A 25712-nucleotide genomic window follows, 5' to 3' on the forward strand; every position below is an offset into this window, starting at 1 on the left:
CTCACTTTTCTGTAACTTTTATTTCTGTGCCTTTGTGTTTTCTTTTGTTTTTCCCGACTTTTCTGGAGAGGGCTGGAGTTCACCGTCCGGCCACTACTCCATCACGTGACTCCTCCCCCTCCTTTTGAATCTTCGTGTGTTTTGGAATTTCACTCCAAAATGAGTACAGATGAAAAGTATTCAAGGTACTCTGGCTCCATAAACGGATTGCCTCTTTGATATCTCATGGACCCCATCCTTTCCCTGGTTACACTCTTGTTCTTAATAGAAAACATCCTAGGATTTTGCTTGGTCATATGCACCAGTGGTATGTTGTGGATTAAATTCCATCTGCCACTACTCTGCCTGATTTACCATCTAATCAATATTATTCTATGGCCCAAGGCTTTGTTTGTCACAATCAAAAATTTTGGGTCATTTGCAAACCTGCTAAATAATACCTCTTATGATCTCATCTAAATCTTTGAAAATGTCTAACACACAGCAAGGGTCCCAATACTGAGTCCTGTGGTGTAATATTGATCATAGGCTAATGGTCAAAAGCTATACCTTTTCAGTTTGGTTTGATTTAAAAAATGCCTTCTTTCACTGTACTAATTCCTTCCTGTTACTGGCAGAGCTCCAGGAGAGTATGCTTGCCTCTGTGACAGTAGCTTGTCAATTCAACCTTCATTCAAACACAAATCTAGCCTATTTTTTAATTTTTTTTATTTTTCACACCATAAACCACATTGACCAAGATACATACATTTTCCTTTTCAAATATATAGTGTCATTTTCTCCCCCCCTCCCATCCCACCCTCCCTACCTCTCCCCCCCCCATTCATTTAAAGTACAAAATCTAAGATACATTAAACCAGTCAAACAATGTTGTCATTCAATAAAAATAAACAAGAAATTCCACTGAGTCAAATCTTTTCATTTCCTTCTCCTTTCGTTAATTTAGGTGGTAAATGTCCCCGGTAGGTTTTCTCTATTGTGTTTCATGTATGGCTCCCATATTTGTTCAAATATTTCAATATTATTTCTTAAACTATATGTTATTTTTTCTAATGGAATACATTTATTCATTTCTATATACCATTGTTGTATTCTCACATTATCTTCCAATTTCCAGGTTGACATAATACATTTTTTTGCTACGGCTCGAGCTATCTTAACAAATCTTTTTTGTGCACCATCCAAATCAAGTCCAAATTCTTTGTTTTTTATGTTACTTAGGAGGAAGATCTCTGGGTTTTTTGGTATATTGTTTTCTGTAATTTTATTTAATATCTGGTTTAGATCTTTCCAAAATTTTTCTACTTTCTCACATGTCCAGATTGCATGAATTGTTGTTCCCATTTCTTTTTTACAACGAAAACATCTGTCAGATACTGTTGGGTCCCATTTATTTAACTTTTGAGGTGTAATGTATAGCCTGTGTATCCAGTTATATTGTATCATACGTAACCTCGTATTTATTGTATTTCTCATCTTTCCAGAACATAACTTCTCCCATGTTTCCTTTTTTATCTTTATATTTAAATCTTGTTCCCATTTTTGTTTAGTTTTACCATTTGTTTCCTCATTCTCCTTTTCTTGCAGTTTAATATACATATTTGTTATAAATCTTTTGATTATCATTGTATCTGTAATCACATATTCAAAGTTACTTCCCTCTGGTAACCTCAGACTGCTTCCTAATTTGTCCTTCAAGTAGGATCTCAATTGGTAATATGCCAGCACTGTATCTTGAGTTATATTATATTTATCTTTCATTTGTTCAAAGGATAATAATCTATTTCCTGAAAAACAATTTTCTATTCTTTTGATCCCTTTTTTCTCCCATTCTCTAAAGGAAAGGTTATCTATTGTAAAAGGGAGTAACTGATTTTGCGTCATTATTAGTTTTGGTAATTGGTAATTTGTTTTATTCCTTTCTACATGAATCTTCTTCCAAATATTGAGCAGATGATGTAATACTGGAGAACTCCTACGTTGTACCAATTTTTCATCCCATTTATATCTAGCCTATTTTTGATTCTGAAATATTCTTCTTCTCTTGGTGCTAAACCCCAACCTTCAGAACTTGTGACATTGCTTCCTCTGGGCTCTGTGGTTTCCTTCCACATCTTAAAGAAATGTGAGATGGGTTTATTAAAAGGCCAGTATTAATTGCCCCAAATGTGTAGAACCTGGGCATTGTTGATAGGAATGTGAGGAGAGTGAAATGGAATTGATGTAAATGAGTGAGGGTCAGCATGGACTCATGGGGCAAAGGGCCTGTTCACCGATGCACACTCCAAAGCTACCAATTTTGTCCCTATGTGTTTACACATCATAGAGATAACATTATATTTGTTTAGTGCATGATGGAAACAGTTGTGGTTTGAAGAAATTAACCTATTGGCTTATGAGTTGTTCCAAACCTTTCTCCTTCATGCTACTGACCAGACTTGACTTGAGTAGCTGCATTGTTCATTAATCATAATGCTCTCACTTTTTGCCCCATAATGTGCCCTTAACACTTGGTCAGATCCAGTAAAAGTATTAATAGCATTTGTTTCTCAAAAGGCCCAGTTTTATTATCTATTTTGTGGCTTTATGCTGTTTTTGCAGCAGTTAAAGACTCCCTTAGAAGATTGATTTAAAGAGATTAAGTGTTGCACTTATTTGACTGAAGAATCTTATTCCATACAATCAGGGGTGTGTACATGCGACATGCAGGTGGTTACACCAGCTTAAAATTATTTGTGAAGCACTGTAGAAGGTCCAAAGTGACAAATGGAGAATTTTCAGACTCTGCACACACATGATAGCCCTGCTCTGTTTTCTCCTTCACCTTTCATTTCCTTTAGCCAACCTCTTGAGGGTCATGGATAGCTTCCATCTGCAAAGTGCTGGTGTGTGATTTCTTGCAACTTATGTTGGTTGTTGCACACCAGCGACCCATGGGTCTTGACGAAGTGATGTTTTGGTCCAAACGTCCAAACGTTTCACATTCTCACCACAAAATGGTATTCACATCAGAAAAGAACTTCTCTCAATGCCAGTTGCCCTTGTAGCATGCTTCTACACAAATTCGGTAAATGACAATGAAGGAAAGAGAGATCTGCACATTAGCTCTTTTAGTAGAGAAGAAATTGCCAATTTGAGATGTTTTTAGATAGCCATCAACAACATGCAGTAAATTACAGATACTTTTGAGATCAGGGAAAATGGACACAAGAAACAGAACCAAGAGCAAGCCATATTGTTGCTTCTCAGCCTTTCAATAGAATTATGGCTAATCTCTTCTTGGAAGTACTTCACTGTACTAATCTTAACTCTCTTGATTACATTAATTTGCCAAATTCTTTCACTCACTTTCTTAAACATGTTCATCGACTGAGCCTTTACAGGCTCCTTGGGGAGAGAATTCTAAATATTTCTTCTCTTCTCCATACAAATAGGGTAACCCCTTATTTTGAGACCGTAACCCCTGATTCTGGACAGGGTGCATCCCCATACACATAGCCAACCAAGTCCCAGAAGAACGTTCTATGTTTCAATGAGATCAGCCTGATTTTGATAACAGGTCCAACCTGCCTAATCAATCCTTAAAGGAAAAAAAAGACCTTCCCAGAAGTCAATCTGCAGAATCTACTTTGCACTCCCTCCATTATAAGCATATGGTTCCTTGTGTAGTGAGCTCACGTTGGTATATGGTATTCTCAGTATGGTCCCATTTGGGCTCTGTACAATTTTAGAAAGATATCTTTGCAAATTTGTACTCAAATCCTCTTCCAATAAAGCTTAGTGGTTAGCGCAATGTTAGAGCCAGTGATTGGGACCAGGGTTCAAATCCTACACTGTCTGTAAGGGGTATGTACATTTTCCCTGTGTCTGCATGGGTTTTCCCTGGGGTCTCCATTTTCTTCCCACTGTTCAAAATGTACCGGGGGTTGTCAGTCATTTGGGTGTAATTGGGTGGCACAGGTTCATGGGCCAAAAGTGCCTGTTACCATGCTGTAGGTTTAAATAATTTAATGGACAACATTCCATTCACCTTCCTATCATTTGCTGAACTCTCACCTTAACTTTATAATTCTTGACTATGGACATTCAATTAATAATGGCTTTCAACATGAACATTTTTTTTTAAATCCACTTTTCTATCATCAAAGATGACCTAATTTTTCTATGTTATTTTTCACTTTCCATAACTATTTAAACAGTTTGGTCTTGTTCTACAGAATCTTCCCCTGCATCTTTCTCAAAGTGCACACTGTAATCTAGCTTTGTATTATCAGGAAAATTGGATATATTACATTTGGTCCCCTAATCCAAATGATATGGATGAACTGGGCCCAGCACTGATCCACAAAGCACCTGAACAGTCATAGCCTCCCAATTTGATAAAGAACCTCTCATGCCAACCAATCTTCATTCAATTCCAGCCTAATTTTGGTCAATCCACTCACAAATGGCTCTTTAGTGAAAGCCATTGGAAAGCATCTATCAGTTCCTCCCACACACTGTTCTAATTACAGCTTGCTTCAACATCCTAAGATTATTTCAAAGTGTCCTGTCACTAGTCCCTCAGTCACAGATTCCATTATTTTCCTACAACTAATAGGCCTGTTCCAGGATGGAATACTGTTCACAGAAATCTATAAACCTCGTCCTATGTTAATGTGCTGTGGGCTCTTTTCTATAAAGCATGAGTTTTGTAATCTACGTTGCTTTTCTTTAATTTGATAAGGGTATAAAGTTGTTAGAGACCTTTTGCAAAGGATGTAAATGTCAAATACTAGAGGGCACAGATTTAAGATTAAAGGAGGAAAGGTGAAACGAGCTTTACAAGAAATATGTTTATTATAAAAATGTAGTGTGGTAGGTACCTGGAATGCGCCTCCAGGAAAGGTTCTGGAAACAGATACAACTGACTTTTCAGAAGCATTTAGAAAAGCGCATGGACATACAGAGAATAGAGTGCTGTGCATTTTGCATCCATGGCCTGCAAAGACATCATGGACTGAGGAGACATTTCATGTCGCCATCTCTAGCTGCAGTTGATGCCGAAGACTTGGACCCAGCTCTGTTTGGCATCTTCCCGGCCAGATGCAAACATTTTGGGTTTTTTTAACCATTATTGTAATCAAGCCCGACATGGTCAAATCAGGTGGTGAGCTTTTTTTCAGCTTGTGACGTCATGTCGGTGCTAAAAGAAACTTTGGTTTTTTGGATCTTTTTGGCATTCAGAACTTCAAATATGGGATACCCGGCCTGTAGTACAATATTTTCATAAACTTTAATTTCCTCGGAAGGTAAAATCCCTGCATGAGTATCGGACACATCCTGTTTATTTCAACTTCTATACCAGAGTAACAACCAATACTTTGCAGGTCAGTTCTGGAGCTGTTGTCTCGTGTAATAAAGTGCACTGGACCTATTGTGCTCATGCTCTCCAACACAATGAGGCTTGGAAGCATCATGTGCCTGCAATGACATGCCTCAGTGGAGTAGCTTATTAGTAATTGGATTTACTTTTTTTTCTGGGCCTTCCTTGTACAATTATTCTGACTGTGCCAGTAGTGCTCGTCTCTGTGCAACTTTTTCTGGTGTTTCAATGATGCTCTCAATGAGAAAGGTTGGACATCTGAAAGCCCATTGCAGTGGGGTCAGCTTCACATGGAAGTATGAAATTATCAGACTTGTCAGGTTCATTCTTATCAGGTTAGTGAAACAAAAATGTACTTTTCCAACATCTTGTCACTATTTAATATTTCACTTGCCTATAATTTACGTGGGCTTGTGATTAACAGTGATTTTACATTGTGGTTATTCTTCTCTTAAGTTGCAACACGAACACAAGTGGTTTTTGCTAGTTAACAATTTACTGATGCAAGGACATTCAGTTCAACTCCAAGAATGCTAATTAACACAAGTGGTATGTACAACAACGTCATGCCTCAGATCATAAACAATGAAAGTCACTTATTTTGTAACACCAAATTTTCTTTTTTTTGTCCATTTCCATGGGTTTGGATGGTTATAGAGACCCCTTCTCTTGTCCAGGTATTAAAAGTTCCCCAGCATTAATCATAGAATATTAGGACTTTACATGGACGGACCAACATCCCTCAGGGAATATTGTCAGAAAACTGATCATTTATCTTAAATCCCTCTTGGTTGAGTCTATTGGTTATGCACAAAGACCGTTACCTGCTTTGAGACACTGCTTTGAGATACATGATGCTATATAAAGGCAGATTTTTATTTCAAAAAGCAAGTTAAAATAATGATTCTTTTCTAAATGTCAACTGAATTTAGATTGTAAATGAAAGTGGACATTTTTAATGAAAACAATCATATGACCAATTCACAGTGCTAAAAATACAACTTTCCTGGACATTTCAATCATGGCATCGTTATTTGTTATTCACTTAGAATATTTGTAAAAATTATATACCTTGAATAAGGGAATTGTTGAAATTTAAAGTGTTCCTTTCCCTATTCCCACACAGACCTGCCTGGCCTCAGCCCGGGTGAGGAGAAATGTAAACAATCATATTCTACCTGGGTAGCTAATGAATTTTTCAATTTCAAACTCATCAAGTTCCACTTCCACCTTTTGCCTGGTCCCATATTTGCTTTTCTCTCAAAATCATCCCCCTGCCACCTTGAGATCTCTTTCCCTACCTGCCTACATCTTTTCTCTCTCATTTGCCATCCCCCTTTCCAAGCTTGATCCCTCCCTTTCTCGCCCTGGTCTCAAGAAAGGGCCCCCAATCCAAACCATTGACTGTCCATTTCTCTCCACGGATGCTGGCCGAGTCCCTCCAGCTTCTCGCTCTTTGCTTTACATTTGTTTAGCCCCTTTCACTGCCCTGTGTCAGCCAAAAATCATTAAAGGACCAAGGGCAGTGTCAGGTATAAAGTTCCTGTGGAACATCTATTCCTCAGAGACAACTTGAGATTTTCAGTGAACAAAGAAGCTGGAGGGACTCCGTGGGTCAGGCAGCATCCGTGGAGAAAAATTACCGGAACCCTTTGTCAAGACTGAAGGATTCGGGGCTGAAACATTGACTGACCATTTCTCTCCATGGATGCTGCCTGCCCCACTGAGTCACCCCAGCCTCTCGTTGTTCACTCAAGAAATTATCATCTGAAGTCCTGGTGTTTAATTTGGAAGTTTCCGCTGCATTTAAATGGATCAGTGGCACCTGTTATTCCTTTTCACTTGAAGACTTTGTTTTTGCTCAACATACAATTTGATCTTCCAGTAATTGAGGTAACACCACATACAGATATCCAAATAATTAGTGAAAAAAAATGACTGAAATTTGTGCACTATATGAGCCATGTTGTTGTGCTTTAGCAACAATCACTCCACAATTGTGGTTTGCTTTTTGCTGTCAGAACATTAATTTAAAAATGACTTAACGTAAAAGAAGTTCAGGCAGCACATCTGGCTTTATTATCTACCACTTTATCAATAATCTAGCGCGTGTTGTGTCTAAATTGAGTGTTGGTTCTACTCGTGCTCAGTGAATTACCTCATCTGGACTACCTCTACATTTTCGCATCTAATAGAAGAAGCGTTGTCTCATACACCATCAACAAATTCTATACTATTTAACTGTCATTGGGGCTTCCCTCACACCGTTAGTGATACATTTGAATTTCATAAGCAAGAACCTGCATATTCAGAGCACACGACTAGTTTTTATGTGTCTGTTACACAAAGAGGTGCTTCCCCTAATAATGCTGTGATATTACATTGAATTATGCTCCAGATTCTAGCACTTCTGATAGAATCACAATTGCCAGCCTTGTGCTGCCACAATACTCAGCTTGAACAGGTCTTCTGGTTAAGTAGATTGACTGTATTTTTTTTCAAGTTTAGATGGATAAGAAATCCAACAATATTGGATCATTCAAAATTCTTATAGGGCTTGACAGGGTTGATGTGTGTGTATATATACCTCCAAGCACAAATTGATGGGCCAGTTTCTATTTGGATGAGAAGATGGTGGATGCTCAGTTGCTGAGTATATTCAAGGCAGAATGCAGTCTCAACTCTACAGTCTTGCCCTCCAGTAATGTCTCTGTGGGGTTTGCACATTGTCCCTATAGCCATGTGGGTTTCCTCTGGGTGCTCTCCCATGGGTTTCTCGAAATTGCACCTCGTGTGCAGGTGAGTGGTAGAATTGGGGGAAGTTAATGAGAATGTGTGGGAAATAAAATAGGATTCGTGAAACTGAGTGCTTGATAGTTGATGTGAGCTATAGGGGATAGATTTTGACACAGATCAATGAAGTTTTGCCCATTAAGGGATTCAAACAATCTGGGATTAATGTAGGAAGACAGAACACGTGAAATATTAGCCTTAATCTTATTGAAAGGCAGAACAGGTATGAGAGGTTATCAGGCCCAATCTTGGTTTGTTTTTTGCGTTCTCATTGCAACGCACCTCCAAATTGCCACCTTGATCACTAAGGACAAGGACTGTTGGCACACAGAATGTTTCCCTCTTAGTCACACACAAGAAATGGAAAGACTTTTCTTTTCTTTTTTGAAATATTTTAATTGTTTTTTTAATAATAAGAAAATCTAAAGTACATATAATCTTAATTAAAAGCATGGCATAAATTATGTATGTATACATATCCAACAAATTTTTTTTTAATCAGAAAACTATGTTAAACGTGAATATTAAGTAGAATATATATAAAGTGCGCAGAGAACAAAACAAAGGACTCTACATCACCTTTGTTGACCTCACCAAAGCCTTCGACACCGTGAGCAGGAAAGGGCTTTGGCAAATACTAGAGCGCATCGGATGTCCCTCAAAGTTCCTCAACATGATTATCCAACTGCACGAAAACCAACAAGGTCGGGTCAGATACAGCAATGAGCTCTCTGAACCCTTCTCCATTAACAATGGCGTGAAGCAAGGCTGTGTTCTCGCACCAACCCTCTTTTCAATCTTCTTCAGCATGATGCTGAACCAAGCCATGAAAGACCCCAACAATGAAGACGCTGTTTACATCCGATACCGCACGGATGGCAGTCTCTTCAATCTGAGGCGCCTGCACGCTCACACCAAGACACAAGAGAAACTTGTCCGTGAACTACTCTTTGCAGACGATGCCGCTTTAGTTGCCCATTCAGAGCCAGCTCTTCAGCGCTTGACGTCCTGCTTTGCGGAAACTGCCAAAATGTTTGGCCTGGAAGTCAGCCTGAAGAAAACTGAGGTCCTCCATCAGCCAGCCCCCCCACATCTCCATCGGGCACACAAAACTCAAAACGGTCAACCAGTTTACCTATCTCGGCTGCACCATTTCATCAGATGCAAGGATCGACAATGAGATAGACAACAGACTCGCCAAGGCAAATAGCGCCTTTGGAAGACTACACAAAAGAGTCTGGAAAAACAACCAACTGAAAAACCTCACAAAGATAAGCGTATACAGAGCCGTTGTCATACCCACACTCCTGTTCGGCTCTGAATCATGGGTCCTCTACCGGCATCACCTACGGCTCCTAGAACGCTTCCACCAGCGTTGTCTCCGTTCCATCCTCAACATCCATTGGAGCGCTTTCATCCTTAACGTCGAAGTACTCGAGATGGCAGAGGTCGACAGCATCAAGTCCACGCTGCTGAAGATCCAGCTGCGCTGGGTGGGTCACGTCTCCAGAATGGAGGACCATCGCCTTCCCAAGATCGTGTTATATGGCGAGCTCTCCACTGGCCACCATGACAGAGGTGCACCAAAGAAGAGGTACAAGGACTGCCTAAAGAAATCTCTTGGTGCCTGCCACATTGACCACCGCCAGTGGGCTGATATGGCCTCAAACCGTGCATCTTGGCGCCTCACAGTTTGGCGGGCAGCAACCTCCTTTGAAGAAGACCGCAGAGCCCACCTCACTGACAAAAGGCAAAGGAGGAAAAACCCAACACCCAACCCCAACCAACCAATTTTCCCCTGCAGCCGCTGCAACCGTGTCTGCCTGTCCCGCATCGGACTTGTCAGCCACAAACGAGCCTGCAGCTGACGTGGACTTTTACCCCCTCCATAAATCTTCGTCCGCGAAGCCAAGCCAAAGAAGAAGAAGAAGAAGATATATAAAGTACAACTAAAATGTTGTCTATATACTGAGTAGGAATCTTGTTCTGTAATAATTGAAGAAAAAAAGAATCACTATCAATCCCCATTGATCTAGAGCGGTGGTGGTCAACCTTATTCTTTCCACTCGCAGACCATTTTAAGTATTCCCTTTGCCATAGGTGCTCTGTGATTAGTAAGGGGTTGCTTAAGGTGGTCTGTGGGTGGAAAGAAAAAGTTTGAACACCACTGTTTTAATCGTACCTAATTGACTTGTTATGTGGGCGGTTTCATAACTCCAAAGGAAATGGGCCAGTGACAATTTTCATCAAGCAAAATATTTCAATAACAATTGGGTCTAGAGTAGTGGTTCTCAACCTTGCCTTCCCACTCACATGCCACCTTAAGCAATTCTTTACTAATCACAGGGCATCAATGGCTTAGGGAATACTTAAAGTGGTATGTGAGTGGAAAGAAAAAAGTTGAGAACTACTGATCTAGATGTATCAAGTCATTTTTAAAAAATAGAAAAAAGGGAAAAAAAACTCTACTAATAATCTAATTAATCTACCCCCTCCCTTTAACCAAGGTGATTCTGTCTAACTAATGAGCATATAAATCAACTGGTGACCCTCAGGCGCAGACACGAGATCTCAGTAGCATCCACACCACCTCTAACTTTAAATTCTGATAGTAATCCATAAATGGGCTCCACATCTTACCAAATTCAAACCTTCTATCTTTAATGATATTCCACCAGTTTTGTTGTGTCTGTTCCTGAAACTTTCTCCCTAACATCTGTGCTTCTCAGGTGGCTAATGGGCATTTCACAATGGGTAAATGCATGGATTATGTATCAGAAATTGCACCTGATGCAGGAAATCTTGAATAATTGGGGAAGACGTTTATAGGTTTCATTCTTTTGAACAAGAAATTAAAATGATGCATTTTTTTTATTACAACAAACAAGGAAAATCATTACTTGGGTGTCAATGGCAAGAGGCCATTGATTTCAAATGAGTAGCAGAAGAGTTACAAAAAAAGGTGGAAACAACTTCTTTGCAGAGACTATTAGCACAAAGGGGAGTTGAGGTTGAAACCATTTTATCTTAAAGAGAAAACTGAATAAATATTTGAAGTAGAGCTCCCTTGTGGGAACTGGGCAAGGAAATGAGTTCCGCTCCAGCTAAAATCTGGCACTGGTTCAATGTTCCACATGGTTGCCTCCTGTGGAATAAACATTTTCAATTCTACCAAGATTCCAGTAAAACTAAATAATAATGTTGGTAAATTGTCACTATAATATTTAATTTTGTCGAGTTATCCTTCAATGCTTTCTTAATACTGTCTGCAGAAGACACCCAAGAGTTGGCATGGCAAAACATTCTCAAATTACTTAATCAAGGATATATCTGTTTAATTAAAGTTCATAATTTAGAGCTAACTGATTATCATTTAATCAGTTCATAATGTATTTCTCCATTTTAAGATAATTCTGGAAAGATTACATAATCTCTGCTCTTGTTTCCTAATTAAACAGTTTGCTTTAAAGCGATACTGGTTCTCTGTACGTAGGAGAAATACTGTCTGATTGGAATTACAGGCTGTCGCTGGATTACGAATGCCCAATTTATGGACACCACTATGAACAAGTTCCTATACTGTTATTACATGTAAAAATCCAATGTCTGTTCATTGATTTGTTCCTAGAAATGGCAAAAGTACTTTCCTCTCTCTCTCTCTCTCTCTCTCTCTCTCTCTCGCCACTTATAGCAATTGTTCTTATTATTTTTATGCACTTTTGATGCCATTCATTACAATACAGTGGAGGTGCAGATACCAAATGGAGTGATTTTTAAAAATTTATTATCTAATTTATGAACAAAAATGGACCTGTAAGAATAGAACCAATGTGTTATCTACAGATGGCCTATACCACAGTTTGTTTATGTACACAGGAAAACAGTCACCTCATAGGTGGCAGCAGATTCATTAGTTTTAGATGATTTAGTTTTCAAGCATAATCTGTGAGACTTCAATTCTTAAATCTATGGTACAGCTGAATGCAGGATTCCATCAAATATGAATGTAATTTACTTACCCAAAATTATTTTGTTCCCTTCATTTCCTGTTGGCAAAACAAATGGTTGATATCACAGTTATCATGTTAATTTTGAACCATGGAATCGCGCAAGTTCAGAGCCAAGATTAGATGCGCCACACTGGGAAAGCTATGGTTTTATACAAAATACAAGACCCTGAGTTTGTCACTGTTTTTCTCTTACCCCCACCTCCTTTCGGCTTCTCCCACGAGCAGAAACTGCCTCTGGCCCCCCAGGATCTTGCACATGTCAATAAAATCACCCTCATTTTTAAAAGCTCCAAAGAATATAGATGCCTGTTTATAACTTGATATATAAAATTGTAAACCTTTCCGTTTTCATACACTAATTCAAAGATGTCATTTCCATTCAATTATTTAACCAAATATTTGTACTATCCTCCTCTGAGTATCAATGTAACAGCTCTGGAAAGTAAAATGCACTTTTTGGAGAATTTGCCTGGAACCTAACACAACTGTGGACAGAGATAACAGCTACAAAGCATGGGCCAAAAAAAAGTTAGTTACCAGAGGAACAAAAATAATGACTTCATCTCTGATTATTCTTTTACATCATCTGTTTTACATTATTGCTATAACTCAAACTAGCATGTTGAACGTCAAAGTTTTTGTTAAATGGAACTGAAATGCAGATTTTGAACAAATGGAGATTCACCCTAAATCTCTGCAAGGAAGCATGTAATTAAAGGGTACTGTCTGTAGAGCTCGTCGAAAGAACCAAAGACTTGTTGATCCAAACCAAGGCTTTTATTAGCAAAAGACCGGAGCTCTTCACAGGTGGCCGACCAGTCCGGAATGATCCGACCTGGCTAGGGACACAACCCTTTAAGGCCCAAACAATAGGTGTGGCTTAGCTCTCAGCCAATCGCTGTAAGCACAGTCTAGATACAGTAACTATATATCTTTCTTTGGCTTGGCTTCGCGGACGAAGATTTATGGAGGGGGTAAAAAAGTCCACGTCAGCTGCAGGCTCGTTTGTGGCTGACCAGTCCGATGCGGGACAGGCAGACACGATTGCAGCGGTTGCAAGGGAAAATTGGTTGGTTGGGGTTGGGTGTTGGGTTTTTCCTCCTTTGCCTTTTGTCAGTGAGGTGGGCTCTGCGGTCTTCTTCAAAGGAGGCTGCTGCCCGCCAAACTGTGAGGCGCCAAGATGCACGGTTTGAGGCGTTATCAGCCCACTGGCGGTGGTCAATGTGGCAGGCACCAAGAGATTTCTTTAGGCAGTCCTTGTACCTTTTCTTTGGTGCACCTCTGTCACGGTGGCCAGTGGAGAGCTCGCCATATAATACGATCTTGGGAAGGCGATGGTCCTCCATTCTGGAGACGTGACCCATCCAGCGCAGCTGGATCTTCAGCAGCGTGGACTCGATGCTGTCGACCTCTGCCATCTCGAGTACCTCGACGTTAGGGGTGTGAGCGCTCCAATGGATGTTGAGGATGGAGCGGAGACAACGCTGGTGGAAGCGTTCTAGGAGCCGTAGGTGGTGCCGGTAGAGGACCCATGATTCGGAGCCTCAGGATCTTCGTGATGCCACCATCATCACCCTGTACAGTAACTATATACACTATGTACATTGGTGATAGATCTGTACTATCACACTGTCTTAATGATGAGAGGTTTTTTTTTTTTTTGTTTTTTTTTTATTAATTTTTTTTATTTTTCACACCATAAATCACATTAGCCATGATATACACTATTTCTTTTCACACATATACAGTGACTTTTTCTCCCCCCCCCCCTTTCCTCCCAAACCACCCCCCCACCCCCCCCCCTCATCCATTTTAGGTATACAATCTAGGTTGCATTAATCCAGTCAGACAATGTTGTCATTCAACAAAATTACACCAGAAATTCTACTGAGTCCATTCTTTTCTTTCCTTCTCCTTCCATCAACTTAGGTAATGTTTGTCCCCGGTAGGTTTTCGCTATTGTATTTAATGTAAGGCTCCTATACTTGTTCGAATATTTCAATATTATTTCTTAACCAATATGTTATTTTTTTCTAATGGAATACATTTATTCATTTAAATTTGGTAGTTTCTTCCTTTTAATTTGGTTATGTATTCCATTAATATTTAAAGACATATAGTTCAGCGTAGCCCTTTTATATTTTGTTTATCTTCTCTTTCCGTTTTTCCATCATTACCTTTCCTCCTTTTCCATTTCTGTTTTCTTATTTTCAACTCTTTATAAGACAACATTCCTACAACATCTAACATTTTCCTTATTCTCCTATTTCTATCTTATTTATCCCCAATCTCCCCTTCACCTCCTGAGTTGTCCTTTATCCCTTGTCGGACAACCACATCTCCCCTCTCCATTTGGATTTGCGAATCTACTCGCAAGCGTCAACTGATTGTGCAGTGACCGCTATTTCCCCCCACCCCGCCTCCCCCAGAAAAGATTTCACTTTTCATATGTCACAAAGGTCCCTCTTTTAATTCCCTCCTTATTCTCTCTATTCCATTACCTTCCCTTATTAATTCTTGTCTATACTATCTATATTTTCCTCTAAGTACAGATACATTCATGTATGCTCATTGTCTCTATTCACTCTTATACCTCTTTACCTGCATACATATCAATCGTGATCATTTTTACTCTCATTACCCGTCTTCATCCCTCAGTCTATTTTTGTCTTTACCCACATACATATCAGTCGTGATCATTTTAACTCTCATTACCCGTCTTCCTCCCTCAGTCTATTTTTGTAATTGTTCTGCAAATTTTCGTGCTTCTTCTGGATCCGAGAATAGTCTGTTTTGCTGTCCTGGAATAAATATTTTCAATACCGCTGGATGCTTTAGTATAAATTTATACCCTTTCTTCCATAAAATCGCCTTTGCTGTATTGAACTCTTTTCTCTTCTTTAGGAGTTCAAAACTTATATCTGGATAAATGAAGATTTTTTGCCCTTTATACTCCAGTGGTTTGTTGCCCTCTCTTACTTTTTCCATTGTCTTCTCCAGTACCTTTTCTCTTGTAGTATATCTTAGGAATTTTACTACAATAGATCTTGGTTTTTGTTGTGGTTGTGGTTTAGAGGCCAATACTCTATGTGCCCTTTCTATTTCCATTTCTTGCTGTAGTTCTGGACATCCTAGGGTCTTAGGGATCCACTCTTTTATAAACTCCCTCATATTCTTGCCTTCTTCATCTTCCTTAAGGCCCACTATCTTTATGTTATTTCTTCTGTTATGGTTTTCCATTGTATCTATTTTTTGAGCTAGTAGTTCTTGTGTCTCTTTAGTTTTTTTATTAGATTTCTCCAATTTCTTTTTTAAGTCTTCTACCTCCATTTCTGCTGCTACTGCCCGCTCTTCCATCTTGTCCATTTTTTTTCCCATTTCTGTTAAGGTCATCTCCATTTTAATTATTTTCTCCTCTGTGTTGTTTATTCTTTTTCTTAAATCCTTAAATTCCTGTGTTTGCCATTCTTTAAATGATTCCATGTATCCTCTAATAAGAGCAAGTATATCCTTTACCTTGCCTCTCTTTTCTTCTTCTATTTCACCATACTCTTCCTCTTCTTCTTCCTCTGGGTTGACCATCTGTTGTTTCTTTGTTGCCCTTTCCTCCTCTTCTATCTTGTTTCTATTGTCTTCTGTGGTCTCTTCTTGCTGCAGGTGTTCTGCAGCTGTCGTTGCCGGCTGTGGAGATCGACTCCCCAGCTGGTCCCCCCTCCCGTCGGTGTGTTTTTTTTCATTCGCATCGCGCATGCGCGAAACTTCGCGCATGCGCGGTTGCGCACTTTTGTTCGGCTCTGCGAGCCATTTTTGTAGTCCATTATTTACCGACCTGAGGGAGCGGGTTTCTCTCTCCGCAGCGGGCCTCTTCGGACAGGTAAGGCCTTCACCTTTTTCCTCCTTTGTCTTCTCTTCCTCTCTTCTTACCGTTGCTTTCGACTTTTCTTTTTTTGTCGCCATCTTCTTTCCACCTTTATACTCACTTTTCTGTAACTTTTATTTCTGTGCCTTTGTGTTTTCTCTTGTTTTTCCCGACTTTTCTGGAGAGGGCTGGAGTTCACCGTCCGGCCACTACTCCATCACGTGACTCCTCCCGATGAGAGGTTTTTTTTAAATCAACAGAAAAACTTTCAAAAGTATAATGGCAACCTATTTCACTTTTGTCTATTTTTCAAAATATCAATTGTGGTTTTGTCTCTGCCTTATGAACCATGTGTGTCTTAACAAATATCAAAATGTTGCACTTCATTATAAGCAATGATCATTTAACATACAATGCATAGTTTAAGAGTAGTTTGCCCATATTTTATTATTAGATCTTAGTCTCTTAGAAGAAAGGATAAAGTCTATTTTTAAAATATAAAAATCAGTATATTGTAAACTGAAAGCAGTCACTTTCAGCACTTAATTTATCTTATAGCCAGGAAAGATTTTATTTCTCATTGCCAAACAGCCTTTATTTACATTGAACTTTATACATTTTAATAAAGGCACAAATGAAGGAACAAGTACATTTCATATCATAAAATGTTAAAGTACTTAGCAGGGGTGGGCAACCTTTTTTTAAAAAACTCACATTAAGTATTTCCAATTCGATAAGTGCTCTGTGATTGGTAAAGGATTGCTTATGGTGGGATGTGCGTGGAAAGGGAAGGTTGAGAACCACTGCTCTAGACCCAGTTGTTACTGAAATATTTTGCTTGAGAAAAATTGTCATTGGCCCATTTCCTTTGGAGTTCTGAAACCATGCACATAACGAGTCAATTAGGCACGATTAAAACAATGGTTTTTCAAACTTTTTCTTTTCACTCACATATCACTTTACTAATTAGAGTGCTTATGGCATAGAGATTGCTTCAGGTGGAACGTGTTTTTAAAGAAAGGTTACCCACCTCTGACTAAGAGATTGATCATTTTAATGCTTTCCATCATAGAAGCCCAGTTGCACTGAGAGATTCTGCAAGAAGAAATGATAGAGTCACTGAGTAATTTAGATATTATCTGGTTTGCTGAAAAATGTGAGTTGATCAAGAAACTGGAAAATAAAACATATTCCCACCATTTAGAGCATGGGACCTTTTGTATTCACCTGAGCAGAAACAGAAGACAACAAAATTTGTTTATAAAATTAGTTGTAGTTAATTTCAAATTGTTGACTGAGACATGTTTCATCTCCAACGTTCTCAAGACAATACTGAAATAGTGGGGATCTCCCAGTGGCCACTTATTTCAATTCTCTGCCCCATTTCCATGCCAACATATCTGTCCATGGTCTCATGCTCTGCCAGACTGAGGCCATGTGCAAATTGGAAGAACAACACCTCATACTTCAACCGGGTACCCTCCAACCAGTTGGCATGAATCTCGACTTCTCCAGTTCCTGTTCCCCCCCCCACCTGTCCCTATTTCTCCTTTCCTCCAGCTGTCTCTCTCGCTCTTCCCTTTTCCATGTCTTTTTCACAGAGCCAAAAACAACCCTGCTCCCCAATCAATTCTCATTTTTCCTCATACCATATCCAATTAACCTCTCTTGTCTGTTAGTCTGTACTCCTCCCCCTCTCACTCTTCCCTTTTCCCTAGCTTTTCAATTCAGACACTCATCTTTTTTTTTAAACTCCTATCTGAAAAAGGGCTCAGGCCCGAAACATCGGTTATATCCTATGGATGCTGCGTGATTGGCTGAGTTCCTCCAGCATTTGTGTTTTTACGGCCATCACAGCATCCACAGACTTTCAGGTTTCACTCTACCAGTTATGTCATTGGGGTTGGTGTCACCCAGTGCAGTAACTCATGGTGTCAGCCCACCCCCCCTCGCTCCACCCACCCACATGGACCTCCTCCTGGCCCAGGCCATTCAGAATCCTTAATGTTTTTGGTTCATAAATCACAATTCCCGTATATCATAAGGGTGATAGTAGTGAGATAAGCAACTAGCAAAATTAAAATTATACCTTTAAATTACAATAACATCATTCTCAAAAAAAAGCTATTGATCTTGGTTCACAAGTACTAAAGACCACAATATTGTAGCTAAAACACAGAAAATTTGACAAAAGCAATTGTCACATTTGTGGCCCGAAATGTGAAATTAATAACACTATCACCACATGCTTTACCAGTTGAACATCTCAGTGTCTTTATTTTCCTGCTTCCCTTATTTCATCATCCTGCACCTTCCACCTTCAGTGCATACCATCTGACTTCCGGTCAGGTTAATACATATCATGCATATTCATTATCATGACATCCCTCCTTTCACCAGAAAAAAACTTTATATCGTTATGTTTAAATGTAAACACTTTAACACTGTCAATAGCATTTTTCTACCTTCTGAACCAACGAAACAACTTCAAATTCAAAACAAAAACAACTTCAAATTTCCTCTTCACAAAATGTAACATAAACATGTTATAACCAAATGTAATATAATAGCTCAGCTGTTCTTCAGTAATTATACTAATACAATGGTCACCTCATATGCAAAATGTAAACATTTAAATTTATACACCTCACATGTTTAAATTCCAATACTTTTGTTTTTTTCTCATTTAATACCAAATAGTCGACTAAACAAAAATGCAATTCATACAGCACTCATACATGTACTTTATGATGTATTGATCAAATCACTGTCCAAATGTTCCCATTATCATTTCTCTTCCTTGGTGAGTAACATTACTGCACTTCATTGAAACTCATTCCAACTATCACAAACTTTCACTTTCGTGATAATGCGGGCACGATTAGAAATATGGCACAAAATCTTCATATCGCTTAGGTGGTTTCCTGTCCCGTCTCGGCCTTCCTGCAATGCCACTGTCGCAACTTGGTTGTTCACCCTCAGCACCGGAAACACTGCTCGCTGCGGCCTCTGGTGTTTCTGGTACTCTGGCCACTTCATTGGGAATGCTGGTAACTACCTCTGGAACATCATCTGGTCCCTCAGGTTGAGCATCTCGTATTGGACTTCCAACCACTTCACTCGGTGTCGCTCTGGATTGGTACTTTTTTTTACACCAGACACGTTTCTTTTGTACAGGACTCCAACTGGAGACTTGACTGTCACCATACTGCCTCTTCTGGATACAACCGTGTAGGGTTGATGGTAATAAGGTGTGTCTCGCTTACCACCACTCTCTTGCCTCACAAGAACATTATTTCCCGGCATGATGTCTGAGTACCTGGCCCCATGCCTCGAGTCTGCATACAGCTTTGCTGCTCCCTTCTTTTCAGCATCGTGGTCCCTCATCTCCTAGTCGTCCCTGATTTCCTTTATTTCGGGCATTTTTGTGCGGATTTTCCTCCCAAAAAGTACTTCTGCTGGACTTTTTCCTGTGGTTGCATGAGGCGTTGTCCGATTGACAGCGACATAGGATAGCAATGCTTCTCTCCAGTTCTGTCCTTCTGCATGAGCAATCCGTAATCGTTTTTCGATGGACTGATTTTGTCTCTCTACTTCCCCATTGGCTTGCGGCCATTTAGGAGTTACTTTATGATGGTGGATACCTGTGGTCCTCGTGTATTCAGCAAATGTCTCTGAAATGAACTGTGGACCATTGTCAGAGTATAGCGTAACAGGCAATCCATGTCTCGCGAAGATCTCTGCCAATGCTTGTATCGTTTTTTACAGTGGTCGTTGACCTCATCACAGAGTACTCATAGTATCTGTTGTAGTAGTCCACCACTACCATGATTGACTCACCACTTTGTAAAGGTCCGAGAAAATCAACAGCTACATCGATCCACGGTCCTGTTGGGTGTTGCGTACTCTGGATCGGCTCTGGAGAATTACTCCTACTTGTGAGTTGACACCCATGGCAGGTTTTGACGAATTTCTCTGCGTCTTTATCACAACCTGGCCACCATACTTTACTCCTGAGGATTTGCTTGGTACCAACAAAACCTCGGTCTCCTTCATGAGCTAATGATACGATCTTCGGTCTCAACCTCTGTGGTATCACCAATCTACACCCCCTCAATACACACTGCCCGATGCAACAAAGTTCGTCTCCAATGGGAATATATGCCTTGTGAATGCACTTGTCCCATTGTCCACTTTGGATACATTCTCTAACTTCCATGAGTTCTGAGTCATGTTCAGACTCTCTCGACTTCCCTCGTTGTCACAGCTTCCGGTGTCGACTGAATAGCTACGAAGCGTACAAAGCTCTCTGCTTCTGTCCCCAATTCTGACTTGGATTGTGGGCATCCATCTTTCAACAATCTGGACGGCGGATCAGCAATATTTGCTTTCCCGGCAATGTGAACTACTCTGTACTTGTATGGTTGGAGTCTGAGCACCCATCGTTCTATCCTGGCACACGGTTTGGACCTGGCGGCATAGATCACCTCCAATGGTTTATGGTCCGTGATGAGTTCAAATTCAATGCCATACAAATATACATGGAATCTCTCGCAGGCCCATACAAGTCCGAGTGCTTCTTTCTCTGTCTGAGAATATCTCCTTTCCACATCTGTCAAAGATCTGCTGGCATAGGCAATGATTCTTGGTCCCACATCACGCATCTGGACCAACACGGCACCTAAACCAACAGGACTAGCAACCGCTATGACTTTGGTTGGTGCAGCCAGATCATAATACCCAAGAGTATTGGCATTCATCAGACTTTGTTTCAGAGCTGTGAATGCTTCCTTCTGCTCAGAGCCAAAATAGAATGGTACACCTTTCCTGGTTAGTTTCCTCAATGGTTCTGCCAGTGTAGCAAAGTTAGGGATGAACTTTGCGCAATAATTAACCAATCCCAAGAAGCTCCTCATCTCCGTTGCATTCTGGGGTTCACGTGCATCTGTAACAGCTTTCACCTTGGCATCAGCTGGGTTCAGTCCTTCCCGTGTAAGCCTGTGTCCCATGAAGTCCATCTCTGACACACCGAACTGGCACTTGTCTCCATTCACGGTAAGGCCTGCCCCCTGTAGTCTGGATAGCACAATCCTCAATCGTCTGTCATGCTCTTCCTGTGTAGCCGCATGGACTATGATGTCATCAGAAATGTTGGCGACTCCAGGAATGCCTTGAATCACTCGATGGATTTCGTACTGGTAGATCTCAGGAGCTGCATTGATGCCGAACGATAGTCTCTTGTACCGGTACAATCTACAGTGAGTCACAAATGTTGTCACGTCCCTGGATTCTGGGTCCAGCTCTAATTGATGATAGCCCCATTTTAAATCAATTTTTGAGAACACCTGACTGGTAGTTAACTCCTGAAGTACTTCTTCTACTGTTGGTATGGGGTGTCGTTCTCGAATTATAGCTTCATTGGCTATCCTCATATCAACACACAGTCTTATGTCACCATTTGGTTTGGGCATGATCACTACTGGGTTGACCCATTGTGTTGAATGTTCTACAGGTTCAATAATGTCTTGCTCGATCAACTCTTTGATTTTGGCCTCGACTTTCCCATGAAGTCTAAATGGAATTCTGCGCACTGGTTGCGCCTTGGGTTTGACCGTTTTGTCCACTGCTAGCTTTAGTTGTCGACCTTTCAGCTTTCCTACTCCCTGGAAAACTGCAGGGAATTCTTGCTTCATATCCTCGTTTGACTGAACTGAATTGACACGAGCTCCAATTGCCAGATCTTGCACCATGCGTCTACTCAGCAATGGTTCTCTCCTCTCGTCTATGACAACAAACTCTGCTTCGGTGTACTTGTCACCAGCTTCAACAGTCGCAGTGAAACATCCAATGGTCTGCAATGGCTTGGTTGCTGTGTATGGATACAGTTTCTTTGAACACTTCTTTGATGTACAAATGATCTTTTTTCTTTTCAATTTCTCCCATAAATGTCGGTCAATTACATTACTGTCACTGCCTGAGTCTACAATGACCGGAACTGTCACACCACCAATTATCACTGGGACCTTCTCATGATGTACATCATTCAATGTAAACTGATAGTATTTCTGCCCATCCTGGTTGTCATCATCATCGTCACTTTCTGGGTCACCTTCTATATGGCGAATAGTGCCTTTCTTTCCAGGATACTTTCCTTTCCCCCAAGCTTTGCCCTTAGAAGCTGTACTCTTCCCATTCTGGTTTGCTTTTGCACTAATTTGCAAAGTGGTCCTTACCTCCACACTTTCTACAAACTTTGCCTTTTGCTGGGCAGCATGGGTCTTTTCCAAAATGACCTCTGTTTCCACATCTGTAACACTCCAAGTCATGTGTCGGCATATTTCTTGGCTGGCTATGGCTATGCAAGAGCCTATTTACTTGTTGACCAACTTTGTCTTTACTGGGCTGGCTTGAGTATTTCATGGTATGAAATTGCCCCTCAACAGCCTCTAATGCAGCAGCCATTTGTTAAAGCATTGGTAAGTTTCAACTCACCCCCTTTTTCCAGCAGTCGCCTTCTGAGTTTGTCTGATCTGCAGTGCTGCACAACTTGACCCAATAACTGGTTGTCCAAATCAGCTACCACGTAATTGCATCCCACAGCCAGTTGTCGCAATCTCGTCACGTACTGGGCAACCATTTCTCCATCTTCTTGTTTTGTTTTGCGAAACAAATGGCGTTGAAATGTAGCATTCGGTGTCACCACATAGTGTGCATTTCTGGTATACGGCTTTCTGGTATTCCTCCTTCCTTCCAGTATTCGAAAGCGTCTTAAAAGTTTCTCGAACTGCGGGTCCTGCGGTGAAGAGAAGTAACGCCCTCCGCTGCGCTTTCTGTTCCGCCGTACTGCTATCGAGAAATAGGCCACGACTGTCGGCGTAGGCTTCAAATTCTTCCAGCCATGCCTTCCACTTCAGACTCACAGTGCTTGCATCACCCGTCGGGTCAAAATGAGGAACACCTCGAAGTGCTAGAAATTCAGCTCCTGTGACTGCCGCGAAGAAAACCTTCCAGCCCAAAGCCACCGATTCAAAATCCAAAATGTTTATCACATTTAAAATCCAAAATGTTTATCCTCGTCGCCAATGTCACATTTGTGGCCCGAAATGTGAAATTAATAACACCATCACCCCATGCTTTACCAGTTGAACATCTGTGTCTTTATTTTCCTGCTTTCCTTATTTCATCATCCTGCACCTTCCACCTCCTTTCTTTGGCTTGGCTTCGCGGACGAAGATTTATGGAGGGGGTAAAAAGTCCACGTCAGCTGCAGGCTCGTTTGTGGCTGACCAGTCCGATGCGGGACAGGCAGACACGATTGCAGCGGTTGCAAGGGAAAATTGGTTGGTTGGGGTTGGGTGTTTCCTCCTTTGCCTTTTGTCAGTGAGGTAGGCTCTGCGGTCTTCTTCAAACCTCCAGTCTTCTTCCACCTCCAGTGCATAACCATCTGACTTCTGGTCAGGTTAATACATCTCGTGCATATTCATTATCATGACAGCAACAATTCTAAAAACAACAGTAGCAAGGAAAACAACCGTGCAGACAGAACCACATGATTCGAAGAGTCGTGGTCATTGGGTCAGCATTCAATAAGTCAATTAGCACAGAGGTTTAGCCTTGCAGGTATATTGATACATGAAAGCAAGGCGGACGAAGAAGGTTTCTCTTATTATAATTAACTGCAGGGATATTTATATATACACTCCACAAAAACTTAATCCAGTCACTGTGGTGTCACCCAGTGCCCCGCCCCGTGACCACTCTACCAGTCACGTTCAGTATGGGAATGGCAGAATTAAGCAACGATGATCTGACTCAGTGTCATGAGCCGAGTGAATGGAAACGGGCTTTAATGCAACTTGAACTCCATCATTAACCGTTTTAATGTATGCACAAAGTGGCGCGAGGTTTCCAAATGAAGCAGCTCAATACCGAAAATCGGAGTAAAGCAATTTGAAGAAACTCTTTTTAGCAGTTGCTTCAGCGGGTGTGATCGACAACAGGAAGTGAACTGGCCTTTAAACGATGTTCGGTGCAACATTGATTCCTGACTGTTCGAATGAAGGGGCGACTCGCTCCTTAAACCTGTTGCCACTGTCTTAAACTCGCTCACCACAAAGCGATCTTCCTGGCAGCGGCGGGGATGAGCTGGCGTGGCCGGATCCGGAGCCCAGGGTGTCGGAGGGGAGGGGACAGTGTGTGCGCTGAGGAGGATGTACCGTGGCGACGTGTCAGCCGCGCCCGCTCCGGTGCCTTTGAAATCAGTGCCGCAAAGTCTAGTGAAACTTTGACCACCGTTGAGGGTGTTGCTTTGTTTTGGGGGTGGGGAAAGGTGAACTGCGGCACTGAAAGCAGCATTTCATCCCACAGCCCCTCTTGAACCAAAATCCCCCCCCCCCCCGAGTTTTGTACTAACCATGAGGAATTTCCGCAGGCCGAAGTTCATGAGTTCGCCCAGCCTCTGCGAGCTGGGCAAGAGCGAGCAGGCGGCCTTGGAGGAGCGGGGCAGCCAACAGAGACGTGCCGGCTCCAACGCCACCTGGAACAGGTACAGGCTGCGTGCGGGGGCAAGGGGCTGGCGTGCGGGGTATAGCACTTATAAATCATCCCGCTGCATGCTCGGATCGACCTCCGACTCTTGCTGCATTAGTTTGGCGACCTCCCTCACCCGTGGGGGGGGGGGGGGGCGGAATGAGGGGGTTCGGTCCAAACGCTGGCCCCGTTGTGGGGTTTGACTTCGCTGGAGAGTAACATTGATCAGTCTGTCAAAAAGTACACCTGATTCGGCAATTTTATCCACCCCCCCCCAAAAAAAATTACAACTCGGTCCCTATTCCAGTACTTGAGCCCTCGCCCAACGGTTCTGAGTTGGTCCGAACGGGGCTTGTTGATGACAGGGGTCCTTTTCCAAGGGACTGAAGAAATGATTTAGATCTCTTGTTGGAGTACACACATACAACCCTGAGATTCCTTTTTCCTGCTGGTGCTGTAGAATTGCCACTCATTGGTAGTGCAAAAAACAAACTGTACACAGTGTAAACATGTAAACAAATAAAAGAACTGTCAACAGATAACAAATGTAAACAAACTGCAATACAGAGAGAACAAAAGAAAATCAATGAAGTGTGTAAGGAAGAGTCATTAAATGAGTCTCTGATTGAGTTTGTCCTTGAGGAAAGGTAGCCAGCCGTTCCTGAACCAGGTGGCATGAGTCTTCTGCCACCTATACCCCTTTCCTAATGGCAGCAGCGAGAACAAAGCGTGTGCTGGGTGGCGAGGGTCCTTGATAATTGCTGCTGTCCTCCGACGGCAGCATTCCCTGTAGATGTCCTCAACAGCGTCATTATTCGTGTTTTTCGCTGGAAAGGAGCACCTGAAATTTATTATGTTTGCATACAAAAAAAGTTTTAATCTATATAGCTAAACAGAAAGATTAAATTTGAAGGTGTACAAAATATGCTGGCCCATCGTGATGGCAGTACACAACTTGGTCATCACCTTAAGCTGGATCTTGTCCAGTGGAGCTACTTATGTGGATTTTAACATTGGGATTAAGGAAATGGCAAAGACAATGAGGTTCCCAGAATGAGACGAGGAGTTTTGTTTAATTCCGTCATCTGCCCATGACGAGTGTATTTTATTATTAATTCTATATTTTAGAAAAATACACATTTAATGGTAATGCAGG

At 41.2% G+C, this 25712-nt stretch overlaps 1 protein-coding gene and 1 long non-coding RNA gene across 8 annotated transcripts in view; one reads left to right on the forward strand and one right to left on the reverse strand.

Annotated features, from left to right (window-relative positions):
• Window positions 1-24383, reverse strand: part of LOC138745919 (uncharacterized) — a 54300-nt gene extending 29917 nt beyond the window's left edge. The window contains exons 1-3 of one of the 2 annotated variants that reach the window (XR_011346583.1): window positions 24138-24383; window positions 17058-17122; window positions 12178-12204 (exon numbers count right to left, since the gene is read on the reverse strand). This is a non-coding gene — a long non-coding RNA (uncharacterized lncRNA). Of the gene's footprint in view, window positions 1-12177; window positions 12205-17057; window positions 17123-22519 lie in introns of both variants that reach the window. The other variant, XR_011346584.1, reaches the window with a different exon arrangement.
• The window catches only part of LOC138745913 (proline-rich protein 5-like), a 362551-nt gene that overhangs the window by 275451 nt on the left and 61388 nt on the right, over window positions 1-25712 (forward strand). For 4 of the 6 annotated variants that reach the window (XM_069903427.1, XM_069903428.1, XM_069903429.1 and 1 more), the window contains one exon: window positions 24459-24572. In XM_069903427.1, coding sequence (XP_069759528.1) covers window positions 24469-24572 — 104 coding nt within the window. In that variant the 5' untranslated portion in view covers window positions 24459-24468. Of the gene's footprint in view, window positions 1-23784; window positions 24573-25712 lie in introns of those variants that run through there. The other 2 variants (XM_069903426.1, XM_069903431.1) reach the window with 2 other exon arrangements.

The sequence above is a fragment of the Narcine bancroftii genome, chromosome 11, assembly GCF_036971445.1.
Source record: "Narcine bancroftii isolate sNarBan1 chromosome 11, sNarBan1.hap1, whole genome shotgun sequence".
NCBI lineage: Eukaryota > Metazoa > Chordata > Chondrichthyes > Torpediniformes > Narcinidae > Narcine > Narcine bancroftii.